Genomic DNA, 19797 nt, shown 5'->3' with positions numbered 1-19797 from the left:
CTTCCTTCTTCCACCATTTCATCCTGCATATAGTCTGCTGACCTTTTACCTTCTCATCCATCAATCGAACTGACCCTTTCCACTTCTGATTTCGATTGACCTGTAACCCCCCAATCTTCTCTTGGTGGTATTGCCGATGCGCTAATATTTGGGGCAGGGATTCTTGCCTCCTGTATAGCAATTCGCACGATTTGGCTCGCGGTCCATCCCACGACCGCCCGTCTGCTTATAGGCCTACGCCAGAAATATCTATTTCAGTCCGCACGACCCCATGCATATCAGCGCCGACTCTTGTTGTGAGAGAGGCGATCAGTCGGCCGGAATGCCTGCGCTGCGATGTGCTGCCTGGATTATCAGGCATTCATAAATCCCGAGAGGGTACTACGCCTTGGCACTCGGCTCCGCTACCGCCGACTCGGTGAGCGTCGGCGATGATGTATACACACATGACGGTCAGTCGAATGCCACATGTTGCGAATCATCGAAGTGGCTTGCAGGTCATAATGATTGATCTGTGCTGCTTCATGATAGCACGCGTGTGTAGGTGGACTGCCAGCTGACCGGGTACCTCGCAGCGGGCAAAGGCTCTCCCGCAAGTATATACAACCACCGCAACGATCCATATTTTGCTACACAGCCACAGATCTCGGAATTCGTTGGTTTCTAGAAGCACGTGCTAGCTCAGCCTCGGGGGTTAGACTAGCTTTGTCCACCACAACCCCTGTCTTTACCTCAGACTGACTGTCAGGTGTGCAAGCGATGATGCAGTCATCGACTATAGAGTAGAGCTTGTTGGGGTATATGTACGCAAGCATGCGACAGCACTTCAACCAACCAGCCCGGCTAGCTCAATCGGCAGAGCGTGAGACTCTTAATCTCAAGGTTGCGGGTTCAACCCCCGCGTTGGGCTTTTACTTTTGTTTTTGGAGGGGAGTACTCGGTAAGAGTGGGGCGCTGCATGCTCGCATGTTTGGTCTAGATGCGACTGGGTGGGTCTCCCGATGCACTCACTGGCTGGGATCTTTTATTTTGCATTTCTCGGAGGTTGAGCGATGGATTACTTACACATGTCGAATGCTGTTATGCGCTGTGCAGTGGGACAGGTGATTGAAAGTCTTATACTACTGTGATCAGGTAAATACATGGTGAGAACAAGGGATATTAACAACAAGTATAACGTACCTAATTTGTCTACATTTTGTGATTCAGAAGCGCTAGTACAGTACATGAATCCCTCACTCGCATTGTTTTTTAGTATGTATCACACTGTCGCGTGTTCTTCGAAATCCAGCTATCGAGAATATTATTTACATACATCTTAATATGACAGTTGATTGTGATATCATAAATCCCAGAGCCCTCAAAGACGCCGCTCTAAGCAAACAAACCCCGCCGCACCGCCGACGGATCCTCGAACAACCCATCCCACTCCGGATGATCCTCCTCCAGATGCAGCAGCAGCCCCCACCAATCCGCCCGCCACGACAGACACAACATACAGATCGGAAACTCCGTGGCGTGGTCGACCTCCAGATGCTGGACCAGTGGGACCAGATTCCCGAAATCCCCGGCGCAGAGCGGGCAGAACCGTGGCTGGCGTTGTCGGATGACCGGCGGCTGCGCCTGCGGTCGCGGCGGCGGTCTGTACCGCTGCTGCTGCGATTGCAGGAGCAGTTCTAGCTGGACTGGGTTTGTGGGCGGGGTCGGTGAGGTATATGCATATGGCGCCGGTGGAACGGACGAAGCCGCTGGAACATACGGAGCCGCTGGGACGGACGAAGCCGGTGGTACACACGAAGCCGCTGGAACACACGAAGCAGCCAAAGTAGACACCGTGGAAGACCGTCGGCGCTGGAGCTGCCCAGGTAAGGGGTTAGCTTCGGCGGTGATAGCGATACCGCCCCTGCCAGCATTAGCGTGAGTACTACCGCTACTCGGGTTCCTGTTACTGTTACTGACACTGCAAGAACAGCCCCCCGCGTTTTCCTGGGGCATATGCTGCCGCCAAAAATGCTTCCTGAAACTATGCCACTTCCCAAGACGCCATCCGCACGGCTTCGTGGCGGCTGTTGTCGTCCTGGTCCTCGTGGGGACGGGGAAGGTGCAGATGAAGTGGCCTTCTTTGGTGCGTTTGAAGAACGAGTTGTATGCGGCCTGGGGGTGGGGCTGGTCTTTGGGGGTCGTGGGTGTCGTCGGAGTGGTGCTGACCTCTCGTTCCGGCTCTAGGGAGATGGGCGGGGGCAGGAGATGCATTGGGGGCTCGGTGCTCTCCGCCTCGACGGCTAGAAGGAAATCGGTGAGAGTCATGGGAGGGGTAGGGGTGGGGGTAGGGGCAGGAGCAGGGGCAGGGGCAGGGACAGGGACAGGGACAGGGGGAGGGGTAGCTATCGCAGTCGCAGTCACAGTTCCAGTCGCGGTCGCGGTCGCGTTAGCAGTGCTGGCACCACCACTACTACTACTTACGGCACAACCCTCACACGAATGCCCGGCATCGGGCGCCCGTTCATGCGCCTGATGATGATGGGTGCGGTAGTTCGGCCACGCGCTGAAGTGCAGATTGCAGAACCGCGAGGTCCCGTCCCGTGCGGTGGAGATGTAGGTGCACACGTAGAGACCTGCGGGGGTGCGGTCGTAGTGGTAGGGGGTGGTGATGAAGGGTCGGGGGGCTCCAGGCCCTGTGGCAGCCGAGGGGATGGGGGCTTGGCCCCCCTCGATCCCGCAGGTTCGGCACCTGTGGAGCGCTACTGGCGCGGAGGACGTACCTCCTGCCAGGGAGAGTTGATGGCTCCGCTGCAGCAGCAGCGCGTAGAGACAGGGCCGGTGGTACATGGCCCTACATGTCCCGCAGAAGTATAGCTCGTGGCTTAGTAGGGCTTGGTCGCTCAGGATGCAGACCGCACACCCGGTGGGTGCCGGGCTGGGGATGGGTCGAAAGGAGACCACTTGCTGCTGATATGAGGACCCCGACTGCGGGAAACCCGCTGCGTCGCGGCTATGTGGTACAGTGATCGGCATTGCTCAGTCCTTGGCCTTGGATTGTTTCTTGGAGAATCTGCTCTTGAGACACGTGAGATAGTAGAAAGTGAGCAGGACAAAGAAGACGGTATGATCTTCGATCACTCTTTATATAGGGTAGCTCTTGAAGAAGAATCTTGGTTAGACAAAGGCATTGTAGGCTGCGTCTAGGGGAGATATTCAGTAACGTCCTTGCGTAGACCCACTGGTAATGATGTTTGTGCTGTATAATTCGGATTGTTCTTTGTACTTGATGTTCGAGTCACAGATTCCGAGGTAAGTGGTGTACTTGTTTGTTGAGGCAAAGGTAGTGTCCTCCGCTTGGCGCAAACGTAAAGGCGAATATCGAGGTTAAACTGCATGAAGAAGATCAGGATCTTGACTTCCAAAAAATGATCGGCGCTAAGACCCCGAGACCAGTTGAATGAGTCCAGGGTCATAAGCTATTATCAGAGCAGCTGCATAGGATGTTGAGTTTGGTGTTTATCGCAGCTCATCGACGCTGCCGCTATTATGATTTATTGTAGGGCTGCGGAGGTCACCTATCGAAGAGATATCTTATCCGTCAAAATCAGTCCCACGACATTGGTGAACGACAGAAACCAGGCGGACAGAAACAAATGATACCAAGGACACGCATATTCAACAGAAGTCTAGGCAAATATTCCAAAGAAAAGAGAGAAGATTCCGAAACATAGAACAGATGAAGTGTGATCAATGGTGGCTACTAAACACTGATGGCCAACTTGCTTCACCAATTGACCTCTCCCAACTTTCTCAGTATGTCTCACTCAAAGACGCAAGGTTTTGCAGTTGCCATATGAGCGTCTCAATCAATGTTGAAAGTCAAGGATTGCACTTGGCGAAAAACCCCTCACCCTGGTAGTTGGCGAGGACGTCGACATGAATCATGACGCCACAGAACGTGAGCTGTTTGTCCTTCGTCTGGACATACACAACTCGGATCGGGGTTTTCCCCTGATCACTGGTCTTCTCGTCCTTTTTCCACTGCTTGACCTTTGCTCCTTCCCAAAAGATTGGATACTCATACATATCTGCCTCGAGCTTGTTGCATCCTTTCACACCCCACTGGATCTTGTCGGTGTTCTTGAACTCGTGAGGATCGCCACTCTTGCCCGTGGTAAAGCCCACAGCCTTGGCCTGAGCCTTGGCATCATCGACATTGACGTGGAATTCTTTGACGTCGGACTTGTTTGTCTTGGGCTTGCAGATAAGCCATCTCTGCTCACGAAAAGTTTTATCAGCCAAGGTAAACAGGGATCAAGAAACACATACAAAAAAAGGGTTAACAAACGCCCTGTGCCACCTTGGCGACTGTACCTTCGATATTGTCTATGTCTTCCACAGGCAGCGAGGTAAATTTTGTACCATTTAAAGACAGCAAGGAAACTTCTGTGTCATTCAAAGGTAGCGCGACAGCTCCCAGAATCAGAAGAAGAAGAGGCAGAACTAGCCGGGAAAGCTGCATTTTTGGTTGTAATGTGGAAAATAAGAGAATGGAAATGAGTGTTTCTAGATGTTCGGGTCACGGATAATAAGACTTGTTTATGTAGAGGGTAAAAACTGGGTTGACCAACAAAAAGAGCAAATGTGTTGTTCGATCTAGAGACGATTGTTCTGTTGTGCATTGAGAAGAAAAAGGAAAGGCCCTGGAGATGGCCAGGTCAGTCAAGGTATATATAACAGGATTATACACGACAGGAAGAGGGTTTAGCAGTTTTTCATTCATTTCAAGCTGGTATACTGGGGTCGGACAAGTCCTACTACCCCTGCATACAGGCTTGAAATGAACGAGTTGACTTTGGTGTCGGGATGATCTTGACCAGGAGATGACCAGGTGAATGAAGCCGCATCTAGTGATAGGATACACAACGGGGGGCCGGTTTTATAGTGTTTCATTCACTTTCCGAGCCGGCATACTTAAGTAGGACAAGTCCCACTACCCCTGCATAGAGGCTTGGAGTGAATGAGCTGACTGCCATATCGGGGCCGATCTCCAACTGTTGGTCTTTCTCTCTAATTTTCTTCTCGCTTCATCCCTCGCACTTTCTTCTCTTTCCCATCCACCACTCTCATTTTCGTACGCAAACTTCAAGAACATCATGGACTCTAAAGACACCGTCAAAGGGCGCGCATGCCTCCCGCTCAACCTCTACCAAGAATGGGACGATGAAGAGGATCTCGCTTACAAAAACATCCTCGTCAGCCTGGTCGAAGGAGACCTTGACCCCTCTGAAGCCGCCCGTCAGATCGACGCGGTCTTGCTCCAGCGCTACGCGGCCAGATACGACCTTCTGCGCAGCAGGCCCAACCCTTACCAGCTTACCCCGGAGGAAGTTGCCAGAGGTTTGACAAGTATCCACCAGGTCGCCTCCTCAGCTTGGTGCCAAGTCAAGATGATCTTTCAGTGGATTGCGGTGTTGTGTAGCGCATGCCCACCTGGCCACCCGGCTCAGGACCGCATTATCCTGTTCCTGGAGGCACTGCGCGCAATGCCCTTACACCACGTCAGGTGTTTGGGGCCGAAATCCAACGAGGGGAAAGATGTGGAGCCATTTGAGGAGATGCCGCTGTGGCCGCTGGGCAAGAACTGGTGTGGATCGGCGGACGCCTTTCGTCGAGAGGTTCCTCGTACGTGTGCTACCTTTTGGTTTGACCTTATTTTACCCCTTTTCCTTAGTGTTTGTTGGTTGGCGTCTCAGATTGCTAATGTTTGCTCTTCGTTCCCCAAAAATTTAGCTTGCGCTTACAGGTGTACACAACGCAACCTAAAGGCCAGAGCCGGTCGGATGACCTGCGACGAAGAGCATTTCCGATGGCGGAACTTCCAGTCCGCGATCGCCCGCATCACAGTCCTGGGTCTCGTGGAGTGCAGGTTCCTCTGCTCCCTGGAGAACATCATCCCTGGCGGCCGGCAATATGCCTCATCCAAAACGACAGCAATCGCGTGTGATCTCTTCGCGGGGGTGCAGTGGATCCTGCTACATGGGGAGTACGTCTACGCGGAGTGCAAGAAAAGGGACAAGGTCACCGACCCAGTCAGGCAGATGTGGAGCATGGAGCGCTGGGGTCTATGGAAGCAGCTGTTTCTGCGCATTGTTTCCGGAGAGATTCGCAGGTTCGACATGGATATCAAACAGCAGGCGGAGCTGGCGCTTCTGCGGATGACAGCGTGGGAGGAGGGAGAAAGTGTGAGGTGCTGATTTCCGTGAGGCGCCCCTTTGCATAAGATGATTCTGCGCTACTTCTTTCTTATTCTTTTCTTCATGTTCCCTGCCCCTTTGCGCAATCAAATTTGGTTCTATGTGTAGCAGTCTGTTCTCACTCTACCCTTGCCTGAAACCAGGATCACACAGGTCGATGCGCTCCAGATTCTCCTTGGCAGCGGCTTTCCACTCCCTCTCTCGGACATCATACACCAGCCATACTGCTCCTGCGGGGCTTTCTTGAGTCTCGGGTGCTATAATGCAGCATAAGAAACCTCTTGACTCACAAAGAGAGGCAAGGGGAGACACATACCACTTCTTTCCGTTCCGCATCATGTAGAAGTAGTGACCATAAGCGGCACCCCGGGAAAATCTCAAGAGATCTTAGCATCTGAACATGATTTGCTGGATACGTTGGCACATGATACGCATAGAGACTATGATAGTTGTCATTGCTGTTGTCATCCATTCCCCTGTCCGGATTAAATCTGGATATGCATCCCAAGGCAATCTATCGACATGGCCGAGCTTTTTGAGTTGGCTCTGACATGCCAAGGTCAAGTATCCGATTTTAAATAGAATAAGCGTGGTAGGTACAACCAAGCAGGCCTGGTCAGCACATCATATTAAGCAATATATGACCCAATTACCACTGACAAAAGTGGGCGCGGGCATCATTGTTTCCAACTCAGTCTGTGGTGTTTGATGGGGTGCGGCAGTCTGTGCGGAGGGCGGCAGAATAGCCTTAAGTAAGGGGCGGTAAGGGTTTGGACGGTACTGTACAATACCCATAGTCTACACGTGCAGGAAGAAAAAGTATAAACTAAGTATAAAGTCTTTTCCATGTGCATTGTTACCAGCCCTAAAGAGTAGAAGTGAATCTGGATATGGGGAAGTGCTGTGGCATAAATTCAATAGCCTTGGATGAATTTTGAACCAAGTGGATTGACTTGTACTTCACTGAGCGGTGAGTGGTGTTCAGAAAACAATGCCATGGTAACAGACAAAAGCCTTGTTTGTGGTGGGGCAAATGGGACAATTTAATGGGTCGTTAGTCGAGGGAAATTCGACCGAGGGGCGCAGAACCAGATCGAAGGCACATCAGAGTGAGTGCGCGAGTGGATCAGGGGAATTTGAACCGATAAGTACGTATTGAACTCGGTAGTTAGTCTAGTCTAGTGGGTACCTTAATTCTTCACAAACCCTCCTCAATGAGGACCGAATCCACTCCGAGCTCTCTTTTCCTGTTCCTCGACGGCCGATAAGCAACTTACATATGTGTAACTTCTGACCGGAATAGTCACGTCAACGATCACTTGAAAATGCTGCTGTCTCGCCTTCGCCCTCTCCCCACCTTAACTTGCTCCTCGTCGACGGATGACCCGCGTGATGATGATGCTGCTGCTGTTGCCGCCGAAGATGAAGCCGAAGACATCTTCGCAGCTTTCCTCCCCCATCTCTTACCCGACGATGCACCACAGTTCCACGGCGACCCGGGCCAATATCTCCTCTACTCCTCGCCACGCTATGGTGATCTGAGCATCCAAGTTCCGTCCTACCCCGACCAGAGCGGGAGTGCATTCAGTAGCCCGGAACAGAGTGACTCGGACTCGTCGTCGGCCAACAGCGTAGACTCAACTTCCGACGCCAGTCAAGTAGATGCGCGGCGGAGTTTATTCGCTCATATTGTGTGGAGTTCCGGTCTGGTTGTTGCGGAGGCCGTCGAGGATGCTCATGCCGGTCACGAACATGTCGACGAGATGTGGAAGGTCGAGGGAGAGAAAGTCCTGGAACTAGGCGCTGGTTGGTCCTCTCATCCTCCATCTTGTTTGTGTTTCGCCTGCGCTTAGAATGCTCACAATCTGGACATAGGCGCTGCACTCCCGTCGACAGTCTCGATCCTGGCGGGCGCGTCGGAAGTGACCATCACAGACCATCCCGCATCCCCCGCGCTGCAGGGTGCAATTGCGTTCAATCTGAAACACAACATCCCGGCCGCGAACGGATGTGCGGTCTCCGTCCAGCCCCATGAGTGGGGGACCCTGGCGTCCGACCCCTGGGCGGTGGCGAACCGAGGCCGGTTCACGCGCATCATCGCCGCCGATTGCCTCTGGATGGAATTGCAGCATAAGAGCCTCGTCCAGACGATGAAGTGGTTCCTTGCCCCCGAGGGGAGAATTTGGCTCGTTGCGGGGCTTCATACGGGCCGGCCGATTGTTGTGAAGTTTCTGAAGTTAGCGGCGAAGATGGGCCTGGAGGTTGACACAATCTACGAGCGGGACCAGACCACGAGCTGGGCAGAGGGCGATGGCGAGGTCAGACGAGATTGGGTCGAGGTCAGGGAGGAGGAAGGGCCCGAGAACAGAGCGAGGTGGTGCATTGTTGCTCGGTTGAAGCACGCTTGTTAGTTCATAGACAATCATCGGGAAGAGCAGGATCATGGTCCTGACAGTCCAATAGAACAAATACCTCAGAGTTACTGCACCAATCCTTAAAACTTGGGCCCCAAACGGCGAGATATCGTAACAGTCATCTTTTCTGGTGAGGCGGAAAGTAGGTGATTTATCGATATGCTCGGGTCTTTCCTGAGCTCCGGCGGCCCGTTGGGCGTTTCTCAGGCCGAGGATATGCATGGTGTGAGAACCTATACTGGTGTGTTCAAATGTACTTTTAGGCTTGAGTTCTTGAATTCACTTCGTTTGTAGAAGCTAGTGGCTTGTGTGTCAGCACACATGGTAGACACAAGATACAAGGTCGAAGTCTACTGATCCTTTTGTCTATAGTTGAGGCGTCTACCGCGCAAAGGCCACGGCGACATGCGTTGATGATACGTCCCGGTGCTAGAGTGAGCGCACCAAGACCTGGTCAGATGATGAAGTGAAACAGTCAATTGGAGGTTCGAGATCAGATCCCTCCCCAGGTATTACACCGGAACCTATCCTCTTGCAGGTCAAAAACAAGTGGCGATCACATAATCCTGATTCGACAATAGAAAAGCGACAACCGCAAAGCTTCCAGCCTCAAAGACTCAGTTATCACTCACAACCAATCTCAGCGTAATAGTCAACCTGTTGACATAATTCCTAGCATGCCCTAACTATCTCCCTGACCCTCCTCTAAGCCTACATATGATCCGTAATCTCCACCTCAAAATCATACGCATACCACCGATCGCCCTCCCACTTCATCAGCTTCCCGAACCGGTTGTACTCGTGGTGACTGCGCTCCGGCTGCGTCTGCTCGCTGGAGAACTTGCCGTTGAACCGGTAGTCCCGGCCGTGGTTGTTGAGCAGGGTCGAGCGATGGCCGACCTGGACGACGGCCGCGTCCGGATGCGCGCACAGCTCGTTGTACAAGCGATTCGTCGCGTTCTCGTACCCGATGAGGTCGACCTCCGTCCAGTCCTTGGCGTGCTTGCCCTCCCAGTGGGCGTGGACGTTGGTTTTGTAGTGTTCAATATTGTGGGAGGTAGTCATGATTTGTTGATGTTGGGAAATGGTTCAGAGTTTTGGGTCTGTTGGATTGTAGCTAGATCTGGGGTTTGTGGTGAATGGAGATGTCTGGTTCACTTCACCGAGGGTGTGTGTGGGACTCTCGATGGTGCAAAGCTGTAGGGCGCAAAGTCAGACCTCTGTCCGCACTGCTACTGTACCCACCGGCATTGAGACCTTTATACGATTCGGCAACCCGCAGGAGCTGTCGGTTTGTCATTTCTCCCATGACATCAGGAGTCTGTGGCAAATGGCTGGTGTCAGATGACATCTCATGAAAGGCGGGGATGGAACCCCTCCCCCTCGGATCCCATGTGGAATGTGCTGACAGAAGTGAATTGACTCCTCGGATTGACAGCAATTCGACCGTACGCCGGTTCGTATTCAACATTTTGCATTGGAGGTTTTTGTTGTAGGGTTCCTTGCACAGCGCCTACCGCCTACAATTTTGAGATACAATGATAAGCAGCGAAGAGAAAAAGAGAAAAGAGAGAAAAAGAAAAGATAAAAGGACAGCAACGAATCGCAGCCCGCGCAACCTGCACTTCGTGATTTCTACTTCAAGCGGGGAAAGTTGGGCAGACAAAGCGGCAGCTGCCGTCATGATTTGTGCGTGAGCCAATGGCTCCTCGGCGATCGGAACCCGAGCCATGGGCGCGCAGGAGGTTCCTCCTGGTTTACTACATGACATTTGATGCAACGGACGCCGCTGACCGTGAAGGTCGTGTAGTGGAACTTTAAATCAAGGAGTCTCGATTGCTCTTCACAATCCGAGTCGCGTCCGCGGTACGATTCCCATGACAGACCGCCCCCCGCCCCCCGCCCCCCTATACAAATGAACATGAGGTATAGAAAATGACAGGCCGAGAATAAGAAGACAATACAGTAGACGTACCATACCAATGCTCGGGATTAACACCTGTACTGCTACATGCAACAGAGTCTCTTGGGATGTGATTACCGACGGCTGCCCCCACTACGCCTCGAGAGTCGACAACGGCGTGCAAATCTCTAAGAAAAAGCATCTCGGCCAAAGAATTAGTCGAACCCGCTGCCCTTTGCAGAGAGATGAGGGGTATGCCGGGATAGACCCTAGATAAGTCCACACCGGCAGAGGCGTAAGTTGCTGTGAAGTCAAGAGACCTCTGAAGCCTATCCTGGAAGGCGAGCACATGTTTGGTATCTAGGGGATTGCTGTTTAAAGAAGTCACAAACCTAAGCTGCAGTCACTTCCGGGTGCCAACACTGTTGAATAATAGTGCCGCATGAGATGCTGCTGACACCGGAAATTGTGAACTTCCATATTTCGCCTCAACTTCGTCACTCGGGACCTCCTCATAGGGGTACTGCTTGGTCATAATAAAATAGATCAATGACCCCAACCCAAATATGTCATCCTGGTAATGGGGAGGGTCGTCCCATTTGTACTTGGGATGGCGATAGCGCGTGTTCGCATATGCGGATGCGAGAGAACCGCGCAACGAAGAGCCAGCAAAGTCCGAGATCTTCAAGTTTAGTTCATGATCTAGTAAGAAGTTCCGTGGGGAGATATCGCAGTGGATAATATGAGCATTATGAAGAACGCGGAGACCAGCAGCGGCTTGCCCCGCCAATTTGTGGCGCAGGCTGGGTGTCAGGGCTTCGGAATTACTCCTGACATATTCCCGAAGGTTTCCATGCTCCAGATATTCCAATGTCAGGCAATACGTCAACGGATTCCAGTTGATCAATCCTGGAATCGAAGCACATTCGCCGAGTGCCTGGTAAATCTCGGCTTCCAGGCGCATATTGTTTCGGTGGTCTTCTTCCTCATACGGAATGAAAGGATTGGGTGTTGAGGTCTTTATCACCTCGCCTGAGGGTTATAATTCCAGAATTGCCGTCCCTCCTCGTACCACAAACTTTCCCTTTGCTGTGCATATAACCTCGCCATACGTTGGATTGGTGAGCTCCTCGCCCGGATGCACATGGCGGTACGTAAAATCGGAGGGTATTGCCAGGGTTTCATTGTTCTGGAAAATATCAAGAGTCTTAGTTCAGGCTATTCTATCGCCGTTAGGAGTGGGTTTCTACCCATAGATGATAAAACATATTCAGAATCTGCCTCCCATGACTTGTTGTATCCATTGTATTTACCACGCCAAAGATAGGAAACCCAGCAGAAGGGCCGAGATTAGAGAGCTACTGAAAGAGGAGACCGTATTATCCAAGAAAGATAAGAATAAATGATCGGCAGATACCACATCCAACGTTGTTGTTGTTCAGGGGATGGAGTGCGTGTAAGGCGATTGCTTCGTTTAGAAAAGGACAAAGAAGACAACACACACCAACCCGCGGGAGTAACCTGGACGCGCAGCGCGGCCGCGTGGAAAAAAAGAGGCTTGGCGGTGGGTGGGATTTAGTGACTGTATTAGAGGGTAACTTAGGCAAAAGAGAGAATAATAAACGGGTGAACACCAACATACAACCGGAGCGATTCGCCGGTGGTCACCACCTAACTAGTCAGGTACGTATATACTGTATAAATTCCTAAAGCTGGCCCACAAGGCTAGCTGTCGGGGCGTTGCTAGCACTCCTTCTAAGCTTATGTTTACGTCCGTCACTTACAATTGATCCCGTAAATGGAAACTGTACCGAATTCCAAAGACTTTCATAGTTGATCCTGGGTGCCTTGTCTTTTTGTTTCTTCTCCCCTATTTTGTAACAAAAGACGATGGGGTTTTGAATGTGCACATTCTGTGCATGACATTTGCCTTGACCATGGACAAAGTATCAAAAGCAAAAAAAAAGAAAAAGAAAAATTGGTGGTCTTGTCTATGGTAAATCACTTGAGCAAATGAAGTACCACAGACTGTGATCAACCGATCCACATGGGACTCGAACCCACAACCTTCGGATTAGGAGTCCGACACTCTACCATTGAGCCAATGGACCACAGTTAGACAAACTTGCACGTCAGGAAGTCCCGTGATCATGACTCACTTTTTTCAGTGAATTGTTGGCGAAGCATTCACTTCTGTAAGTTGTTGTTGGCGAAGCACTATCCTCCCCAGCCAGCTGACTTACAACTCAGTGAATTAATTTGTAAATCACACTGAAAAAAAAAAAAAAAACTTATAAAACGATATATCCTGCTGAAAAAGCCTAATCTACCAAGATGCTGTTATACCCATACCAAGTGATCCAAGCCATGGTTTCTATGTTTTGGCCTTTAATGAGTGAATTTCTTGGTGAGTTAGCATGCTAGCTCGAGTTGTTTTCTACTCTCAGTTTTGTTATGGGGTATGGTTGACAGCTTTCGGGCCTATTGGCTCAATGGTAGAGCGTCGGATTCCTAATCCGAAGGTTGTGGGTTCGAGCCCCATGTAGGTCGGTTGAATGCCTTTTTGTCGCTCCCATACCGAGTGCCTATCACTCTACCACTTATGCGACCCCATCCAAATTCCTGCTCAGCTAGCGTATCGCCACCAGATCTTCAAAAAAAGTACTCTGCAATTTCGTTAGTACCCAGTACAGTTTTCATCTATGCGAAATGTGAATTGTGTAAGGGGTCTTTCTCAGCAATATGTTGATGACCCTTTCAGAGACACCCGCCACTTCGTCCCGAGGTAGGATATACCACACCTTGGCGAGTAATAATCGAGATTTCAAGCGCAACCAGTAGATCTATGATCCTTGCAGTAGTAGGCCTTCAGTATATCCCAAGGCAAGATACCCATGTTCACCCACCCGGATAACTACAGTAAACGTAAACACCTGGGCCAGAAGAAAGTCACACTTGCGCAAAAGAAAACCAAGACGCGCCAGCCAATTACTGAGTCAAGTGCAATCAATTCAGGGATATCCCGAATGTCTGTCTAATGGAGGACCTGCTCGGAACACTTCCAGCACAAGCCGCGGACTGTCCCACGCTGCCTTGAGGACAATTAACCAGCGCGGTTTGCGGACGTGGGTTTCTCCATCTCTGCAGAAGTCCAACAATGGCTTCGATCCAGGTGGTTGCTCGGCCGACTGAAGGCGAGAAGATATCCCGCAGTCTTCCTTTCGCCAGGCTCTTTCCGACGTAGTCATCTCTTTTCCTGGTGCTGATGGTGGTGCTCTTGATGCTCTGAGCATGGCCACGACCATTTACCAAGGTTGATCTCGACCACTCTCCAGCGCTGTCACTGCCGCTCTCCCAGCTCATACCCCTTGTACGATTTCACCTGACACGGCGGGTAGCTGATGCTGCTGTGGCTCAGCCCCTGCTCGACCAGGGAGACGGCGAAGGCGACGGTGGCAGGCACGGGGTCAATGACCGGCACGGCCAGGCCTCTCTCCGCCAGGAACCCGCGGATCTCGCCCGCGCAGCCCATCAGCGCGCCACAGCCCAGGATGACCGCGCCGGCGCCGCGCTGCTCGACCAGCTCCAGCGCCAGCCGGTTCAGACCCTCCTGCACCTCGCGCGCCCGGCGGTGGACGTCTAGCACGGGGATCTCCACCGCGCGGCAGCCGACATACCGCCGCTCGTAGCCACAGTGCGCCGCGTTGGCCTGCAGGACCGGCGTGAGGCGGCCCAGCACGGTCACGATCCCGAAGCTGTGCGCCAGCGTCGCCGCCGTCGCCATGGAGACCTGCGCGACCCCCACGACGGGGATCGCGACCGCTTCGCGGAGCGCACTCAGCCCCGGGTCGCTCATGCAGCTGATCACCAGCGCGTGCGCCCCGGCTCGCTCGGCCTGCAGCGCCGCGGCCAGCATGCCGGGTACGGCCATGGCCTCGTCGACGCGGGATTCGATCGTGGCCGGCCCGACGGTCAGCGAGATTTCGGTGACCTCCACCCCGGCGCGGCAGAGACGGTCGATTTGGGGCTTGTAGAACGTGACATCCATCGTCACCGGGGTGATGATCACGATCTTTATTGCAGGGGTCATGTTGGGGTCGTCTGTGCGAGCCATATTGGGGTTTGTTGTGGGTGAGAGGTTATTGGGGGTGGTGGGTGGTGGGTGGTCTTGGTACTCTGGGTGGCGGGTCGTTTATGTTGTACTGGTACTTGGGGGTTGAGATTACAAATTAACCCTGTACGTACGTAGGTACGTCGCAGTATGCTCCTCCTCCGCCTCTTATATTAGCACCGCTCGAGACGTAATACGCACCGTCCGCACCGTTACATCCTATGTATGAGTGAGGTCCCTGGAGTGAGTAGAGGGGCCCATGGCGCGCGAGGCCGAGCGGATAATTCTGCCGGGGTCACCCCCTGCAGAAGTAAGGGGGAGGGAGGGGAATAATCCATACCAACTACGTATACCGATATCCACGAGTGCACAGCGTACACATGAGGGTGCGTGTTTTTAATCTTGCCAGCCCTGGTGGGTGTCCCCCCCGGCGTGTAGGCGCCGAGGCCAAATACCTAGGGCTAGGAGCACGCGGATGACTACCCCACGGAATCCACCATGGGGCCCAAGGTCAAGCATGCACCCAGCCACAACTGGAATTTCTGCACTTTGACTTGTGCAAAACCATTGCTGGCCTTGGCATGACACGTGTACCTATCATTTCTCTGTGGAGATGAGAGAGAATCATCCTTTGCGCCGGGGGTCCGTAGTGCCTTGCTAGCTCTGTGGCAATTGATTGGGCGTACGCTTATGATGCCCGTGTATGCTTGCAGGTGAAACTCTATGTTTGTGGAGAGGGGCTGGCTTTGATGGGAGAGGCGGTATAGCCGGGGTGGGGTGCAGCTACCCTCCCACGAGTCATGTTGGAAAGTAGGGTAGTACTGTATCTCGGTGGGAGTAGTGGCTTGCATGCTAGCAGCAAGTATAAGAATGTGGTGTGGACTGAATGTTACAGCTGGATAACTTATAATGACGCAGTAGGATTCTGTTGTCGTCTACAGGTTAAAACATGGATCGTGGGTAACCTGGTGTCTCGCCCTTTGCTCCGGGTCCCAAGTAAGGGGAAACGGCCATAAACCGGAAGAGGGGCAAGTGAGGGCTGAGCTTTGCAGGTCTGCAGTGGGCACCCATTAAATGAATTCGATCAAGGTCCTGGTCTTAGTTTTGAGCTGAGATCAGGCCGAAAAGGAAACAAAATGTGGTCAGCGACCAGTGCAGGCTCTTACTGGACCATGTTGTATTCCATCAGTCATATCATACAAGTAGAGAATGAGGTCAATTCAAAGAGAAAGAAAGCATCAGTTCAAGCGTCGGCACCCCGTTGAGCCCGCGCCGCGCGCCTCCATCCCAAAGGCACCCACAGGATGGCCCCAATGCCGAGGCACGCCACACCAACAGATACAAGAAACGTCCTGGTTACCGCTTCATTATACGCCACCAAGATCGCCGGGATCAGCTCGGCCGGAACCACGTCGCGAAACCCCGTCGCCCCGGGCCCCGTAACCAACTGCGTATCGCCGTGCAGACCCGGGACCTCATCGCGCAACCGCACCGCCAGCTGGGAGTTGAGCACCGTCGCCGCCACCGAGGCTAGGACCGTCGCCGTCAGGTTCTGGCACAGCAGGATGATCGTCGTCCCCATGGTGATGTCCGCGTGGCTGGCAAGGGACTGCGCGGCCGTCATGCTGAGCTGCATCCCCAGGCCCCCGCCTGCACCCAGCAGAATCTGGTAGCCAATCCACTGGCCTGTGCTGCTGTGCGGGGTTAGAGTGGTGAGGAGGCCGGAGCCCGTGGAGAGCAGGATTGGAGTGGCGAGCATGAGGAGTGCGTTGGTCGTGGTTGGGGAGAGGCGCTGGATTGCTCGGACGCGGCTGGGGGTCGGGGACGGCGAAGATGAGGACGGAGACGAGTCGCTGGAGCTCAATGTCCCTCCGAGTGTGGAGGCGACGAGGAAGCTGATGGTCATCGGAAGGCTCATCACGCCCGAGGAGGCGGCAGAAGCACCTTTGATAGCTTGGAACCAGATGGGGAGCTAGGGAAAATGGTCAGATCAGGTCAGCCATGTAGTCTTCAGTAGTCCAGAGCACGTTTTCTTACATTGTACAGCATGACGAAGAATGAGGCCGTAGCGGCAGCTCCCAGGATGACGGCGGACCAGATCCGGGGATCCTTGAACAGCCGCGGCGAGATCATGATCCGACTCTCATCCTTGCGGCAGATCTGACTGAGGACGAAGCCAGTCTCCAGCACGCCCGCGACGACCAGTGTGGCGATGACCCGGCCGTCACTCCAGGGGTACTTGGAACCCCCCCACTGCAGCGCAAGCAGGAGCGAGATCATCCCGGGCACCAGCAGCACGGCGCCCAGCAGATCCATCTGCAGCAAGCGCTCGCGGAAGGCGGTGTTCCGCCCCGGCGGCGTGTTGCTGGGGATGCAGAAGACGACGATCGTGGCGGCCAGGGCGCCCAGCGGGAGATTGATGTAAAAGCACCATCGCCAGGTGAGCGTGGCGTTGTCGGTGAAAGCGCCCCCAAGCAACGGGCCAACGGCCGCACCGAAGCCAAAGATCGCGGTCAGGATCCCAATGAGAGCTGGCCGGCGCGGTGGAGGGAGCAGATAGGTGACGAGCAGCAGCGACCCCGCGCCGGTGCCTCCGCCACCCAGCCCGGCAATCGCACGGCCGACGATGAAGCTCGTGGACGAGGGTGCGATCCCGCAGATGAAGGAGCCGAGCTCAAACAGGAACAGGCCGACCAGGTATGTCCATTTCACCGTGTAGAAGGTGTACAGCTTGCCCCAAATCAGCTGGAAGGAGCAAAAGGTCAGCATGAACGAACTGGCGTACCAGCCGACATCGCCCAGGGCATGGAAGCGGTTTGTGATCTTGGGGATCGCGGTCGTGACAATCGTGCCGTCGAGGCCTTGAAGGAACTGGACGACCACCAGTGCCGAGATGTCGAGGAGCAGGGTGGACAGCCGATTCGGGTATTGAGGGTGGTCTTCTTGCAGGGAATCGGTCTCATGTTTGGGGGCCTCGTCTTCGTGGATGCGGACACTGGGCGCTGCTCGCTCACTCTCACTCTCAGTCACCAGGAGCGCCATAATGACCGCGCAGCAGAATAAACTGAGTGATTCGGATACGAGAGCGAGAAGCGGCCTTTGGTCTTGGAAAAGAAGGCAATTAATTGGGGCTCCCAAGGCACAGGCAGGGAGGTCGACGGGCGAGCAAGGGGTAGCCCTAGGCAAGGGACAAACAAGACCCGTCATGGAGAATTTTCAAGGGATGAATGGATGGGTGTTGAGTATCTCACACCGCATTTCCAGACAGTCTCTGTGACTGTATGTGCCCCCAACCGACGATCGTCGAAACAATGTTCGTAGGGTGCGACTCGAGCAGCATTGCCAGTCCCCCACTTGAAAACGTGCCCTAGTACGGCAATATCTCAACCAGCGATCTTGTAGGGCTCTAATATTCAAGGCGCCTCATTATTATCTGCGATCCTATTGAGTCAAACCATACACTGACCATTTCATACCCGTCGTATGCCATACCATGTGTCAACACGTGGATGATGAATGAATTCAGCCATGTGAGGCTATCTGAGGAACTAACTAAGAATGAGGCCACAGAGCCGCCAACGCCATGCGAGCGAGATGCTTGGTGGGGACCAGAAAAAGACTTTCACCAACCAGATCATCGACTGTATCTTGTACCTTTATAAAATGACAGCTTGGAGGCATAACCTTGACAAACTCTACATGGAAGATAACATATTTCGGTAGCTGGTAGGAATGCGGTAGCCCTATCCTGGATCATCTTCTCGGCTTGGGGTACACTCAACCCTAACAACAGCACCAGCTTTAATTTAAATCAAACAAGTCGAACCCAAACAAGCTATAGCCTCAAATCCTCTCGCAAACAACCGGGTTCTGCGCCATTGAAAACCACGTATCCGGCCTGCGTGTCTTCCAGTCCTCTTTCCCCCCCGCCAACGCCTCCGGGACGGAGATCCTATATTTCTCAATCAAATAGACGGCCAGACACTTCATCATCGTATCCGCCAGGGCCTGGGCCAGACACTGCCGGGGGCCAAACCCGAACCGCCACAGCCGATACCGGTACTCGGTCACCGACGCCTCCATGTAGCGGTGCGGGCGGAACTCGTCGCCGTCCGCGCCCCACGCAGGATCGCGCCGGTTCAGCGCGTTGGTGTCGACGATGAAGTACGTGCCCCGGGGAACGACATAGCCAGCCACCGCGCGGTCCTCCGGCAGGTACTGCGGGTACGTGTAGTTGGCGATGGGGCGCAGGCGCCCGTTCTCCACGACGCATCCGGCGAGGAGCGTCGTGTGGCTCGCGATGTACTGCTCCCAGGCCTCGGGGGTCCCCCGCGCCCGGGCTTGGGCAATCTCCTCGCGCAGCTCGGTCTGGATGTCCGGGTGCAAGGCGAGCAGGAGGGCCAGCCAGGCGAAGGTGCCCATGGTCACGTCGACGTTGGTGAACAGGCCCTCACTGATGGAGTGCAGGACCTCGCTGCGCTTGACGCGGCCCTCGTTGATGGAGCGGTGCAGCGAGACGATGGGGAGGGAGGTGGTGCCCTGCGCGAGGATGTGCGCGTACGCCTCGTCGTTGAAGGTCTCCCAGCGGTGTTCGAACTCGTGCAGCTGCCGGCGCAGCGTCGGGTAGAAGAGCCGGTTGAAGGTAAACATCGACCACCCGCCCTTGAAGGTGTGCGACCAGATCTCGTTGCGGAGGTCAATCAGCTCCGTGAGCTCCTGGTTCATCGCCTCCGGGAGCTCGCCGTAGACGATGTCCTTCAGGATCCAGAACGGGAACGAGCTCAGATCCTCCGTCGCCCGGAGCTGCAGCAGCCTCGTCATGCCCTGTTGCGCACAGCGGTCTTCGAACTCGGCGAAGTGGCGCTCGACGCGCGACGTGACCACGCCCACATACGCCGTGGCTTTCTGGCCAAACGGGGGCGCCACGACCGAGTGCACGCGCTTCCAGTGGCTGCCGTTGAGCAGGCCCACCCCGTCGCCGAGCAGCGCGCCCAGCACCCATCCGGCGTTGGCGCTGTTGACCTTGAAATGCTTGTCGGAGTCCTTGTAGATGGCTTTAACGTCGTCGGGCCGCGTCAGAACGCTGTATCGTTGGTCAGCGAGAAGATAAGCATACCGAGGGAGGGGGGG

General features: G+C 54.0%; 9 protein-coding genes and 3 non-coding genes across 12 annotated transcripts; 4 read left to right on the top strand and 8 right to left on the bottom strand.

Annotated features, from left to right (window-relative positions):
• Positions 1-837: 837 nt before the first annotated feature.
• Positions 838-910, top strand: BO66DRAFT_t189. Its single transcript has one exon. It is a non-coding gene; the product is annotated as a tRNA-Lys (tRNA).
• A 464-nt stretch (positions 911-1374) lies between these two features.
• On the bottom strand, positions 1375-3015 carry BO66DRAFT_439284 (uncharacterized protein; the record flags this gene model as incomplete). The annotated part of the gene is made up of 2 exons (XM_025651140.1): positions 1375-1903; positions 2054-3015. The coding sequence occupies 2 exons, from the start codon at positions 3013-3015 to the stop codon at positions 1375-1377; spliced, it is 1491 nt and encodes a 496-aa protein (XP_025503036.1).
• An 846-nt stretch (positions 3016-3861) lies between these two features.
• BO66DRAFT_325052 (uncharacterized protein) lies at positions 3862-4245 on the bottom strand (the record flags this gene model as incomplete). Its single annotated transcript, XM_025643855.1, has 1 exon — positions 3862-4245. A coding segment is annotated over one exon (384 nt), but the record flags the coding sequence as incomplete, so codon positions are not given.
• Positions 4246-5138: 893 nt separating this feature from the next.
• Positions 5139-6239, top strand: BO66DRAFT_453155 (uncharacterized protein; the record flags this gene model as incomplete). The annotated part of the gene is made up of 2 exons (XM_025651981.1): positions 5139-5667; positions 5776-6239. 2 exons carry the CDS (start codon positions 5139-5141, stop codon positions 6237-6239), a joined length of 993 nt encoding a protein of 330 aa, XP_025503034.1.
• A 1220-nt stretch (positions 6240-7459) lies between these two features.
• Positions 7460-8650, top strand: BO66DRAFT_453151 (putative nicotinamide N-methyltransferase; the record flags this gene model as incomplete). The annotated part of the gene is made up of 2 exons (XM_025651980.1): positions 7460-8045; positions 8115-8650. Exons 1-2 carry the CDS (start codon positions 7565-7567, stop codon positions 8648-8650), a joined length of 1017 nt encoding a protein of 338 aa, XP_025503033.1. The 5' UTR covers positions 7460-7564.
• Positions 8651-9108: 458 nt separating this feature from the next.
• BO66DRAFT_392461 (uncharacterized protein) lies at positions 9109-9913 on the bottom strand. Its single transcript, XM_025647518.1, has one exon. It carries the CDS (start codon positions 9716-9718, stop codon positions 9365-9367), a length of 354 nt encoding a protein of 117 aa, XP_025503032.1. The 5' UTR covers positions 9719-9913; the 3' UTR covers positions 9109-9364.
• Positions 9914-10640: 727 nt separating this feature from the next.
• BO66DRAFT_453148 (protein kinase family protein) lies at positions 10641-11724 on the bottom strand. Its single transcript, XM_025651979.1, has one exon. It carries the CDS (start codon positions 11518-11520, stop codon positions 10960-10962), a length of 561 nt encoding a protein of 186 aa, XP_025503031.1. The 5' UTR covers positions 11521-11724; the 3' UTR covers positions 10641-10959.
• Positions 11725-12595: 871 nt separating this feature from the next.
• Positions 12596-12667, bottom strand: BO66DRAFT_t184. Its single transcript has one exon. It is a non-coding gene; the product is annotated as a tRNA-Arg (tRNA).
• A 367-nt stretch (positions 12668-13034) lies between these two features.
• BO66DRAFT_t190 lies at positions 13035-13106 on the top strand. Its single transcript has one exon. It is a non-coding gene; the product is annotated as a tRNA-Arg (tRNA).
• A 790-nt stretch (positions 13107-13896) lies between these two features.
• BO66DRAFT_412091 (aspartate/glutamate racemase family protein) lies at positions 13897-14646 on the bottom strand (the record flags this gene model as incomplete). Its single annotated transcript, XM_025649335.1, has 1 exon — positions 13897-14646. One exon carries the CDS (start codon positions 14644-14646, stop codon positions 13897-13899), a length of 750 nt encoding a protein of 249 aa, XP_025503030.1.
• A 1264-nt stretch (positions 14647-15910) lies between these two features.
• On the bottom strand, positions 15911-17709 carry BO66DRAFT_412090 (MFS general substrate transporter; the record flags this gene model as incomplete). Its single annotated transcript, XM_025649334.1, has 3 exons — positions 15911-16639; positions 16705-17609; positions 17688-17709. 3 exons carry the CDS (start codon positions 17707-17709, stop codon positions 15911-15913), a joined length of 1656 nt encoding a protein of 551 aa, XP_025503029.1.
• Positions 17710-18510: 801 nt separating this feature from the next.
• On the bottom strand, positions 18511-19761 carry BO66DRAFT_453143 (cytochrome P450; the record flags this gene model as incomplete). The annotated part of the gene is made up of 1 exon (XM_025651978.1): positions 18511-19761. A coding segment is annotated over one exon (1251 nt), but the record flags the coding sequence as incomplete, so codon positions are not given.
• Positions 19762-19797: the final 36 nt, after the last annotated feature.

Source organism: Aspergillus aculeatinus (assembly GCF_003184765.1).
Source record: "Aspergillus aculeatinus CBS 121060 unplaced genomic scaffold BO66scaffold_29, whole genome shotgun sequence".
Taxonomy (NCBI): domain Eukaryota; kingdom Fungi; phylum Ascomycota; class Eurotiomycetes; order Eurotiales; family Aspergillaceae; genus Aspergillus; species Aspergillus aculeatinus.
Note: the sequence above shows the minus strand (reverse complement) of the source record. Positions and strands in the feature narration are given on the sequence as shown.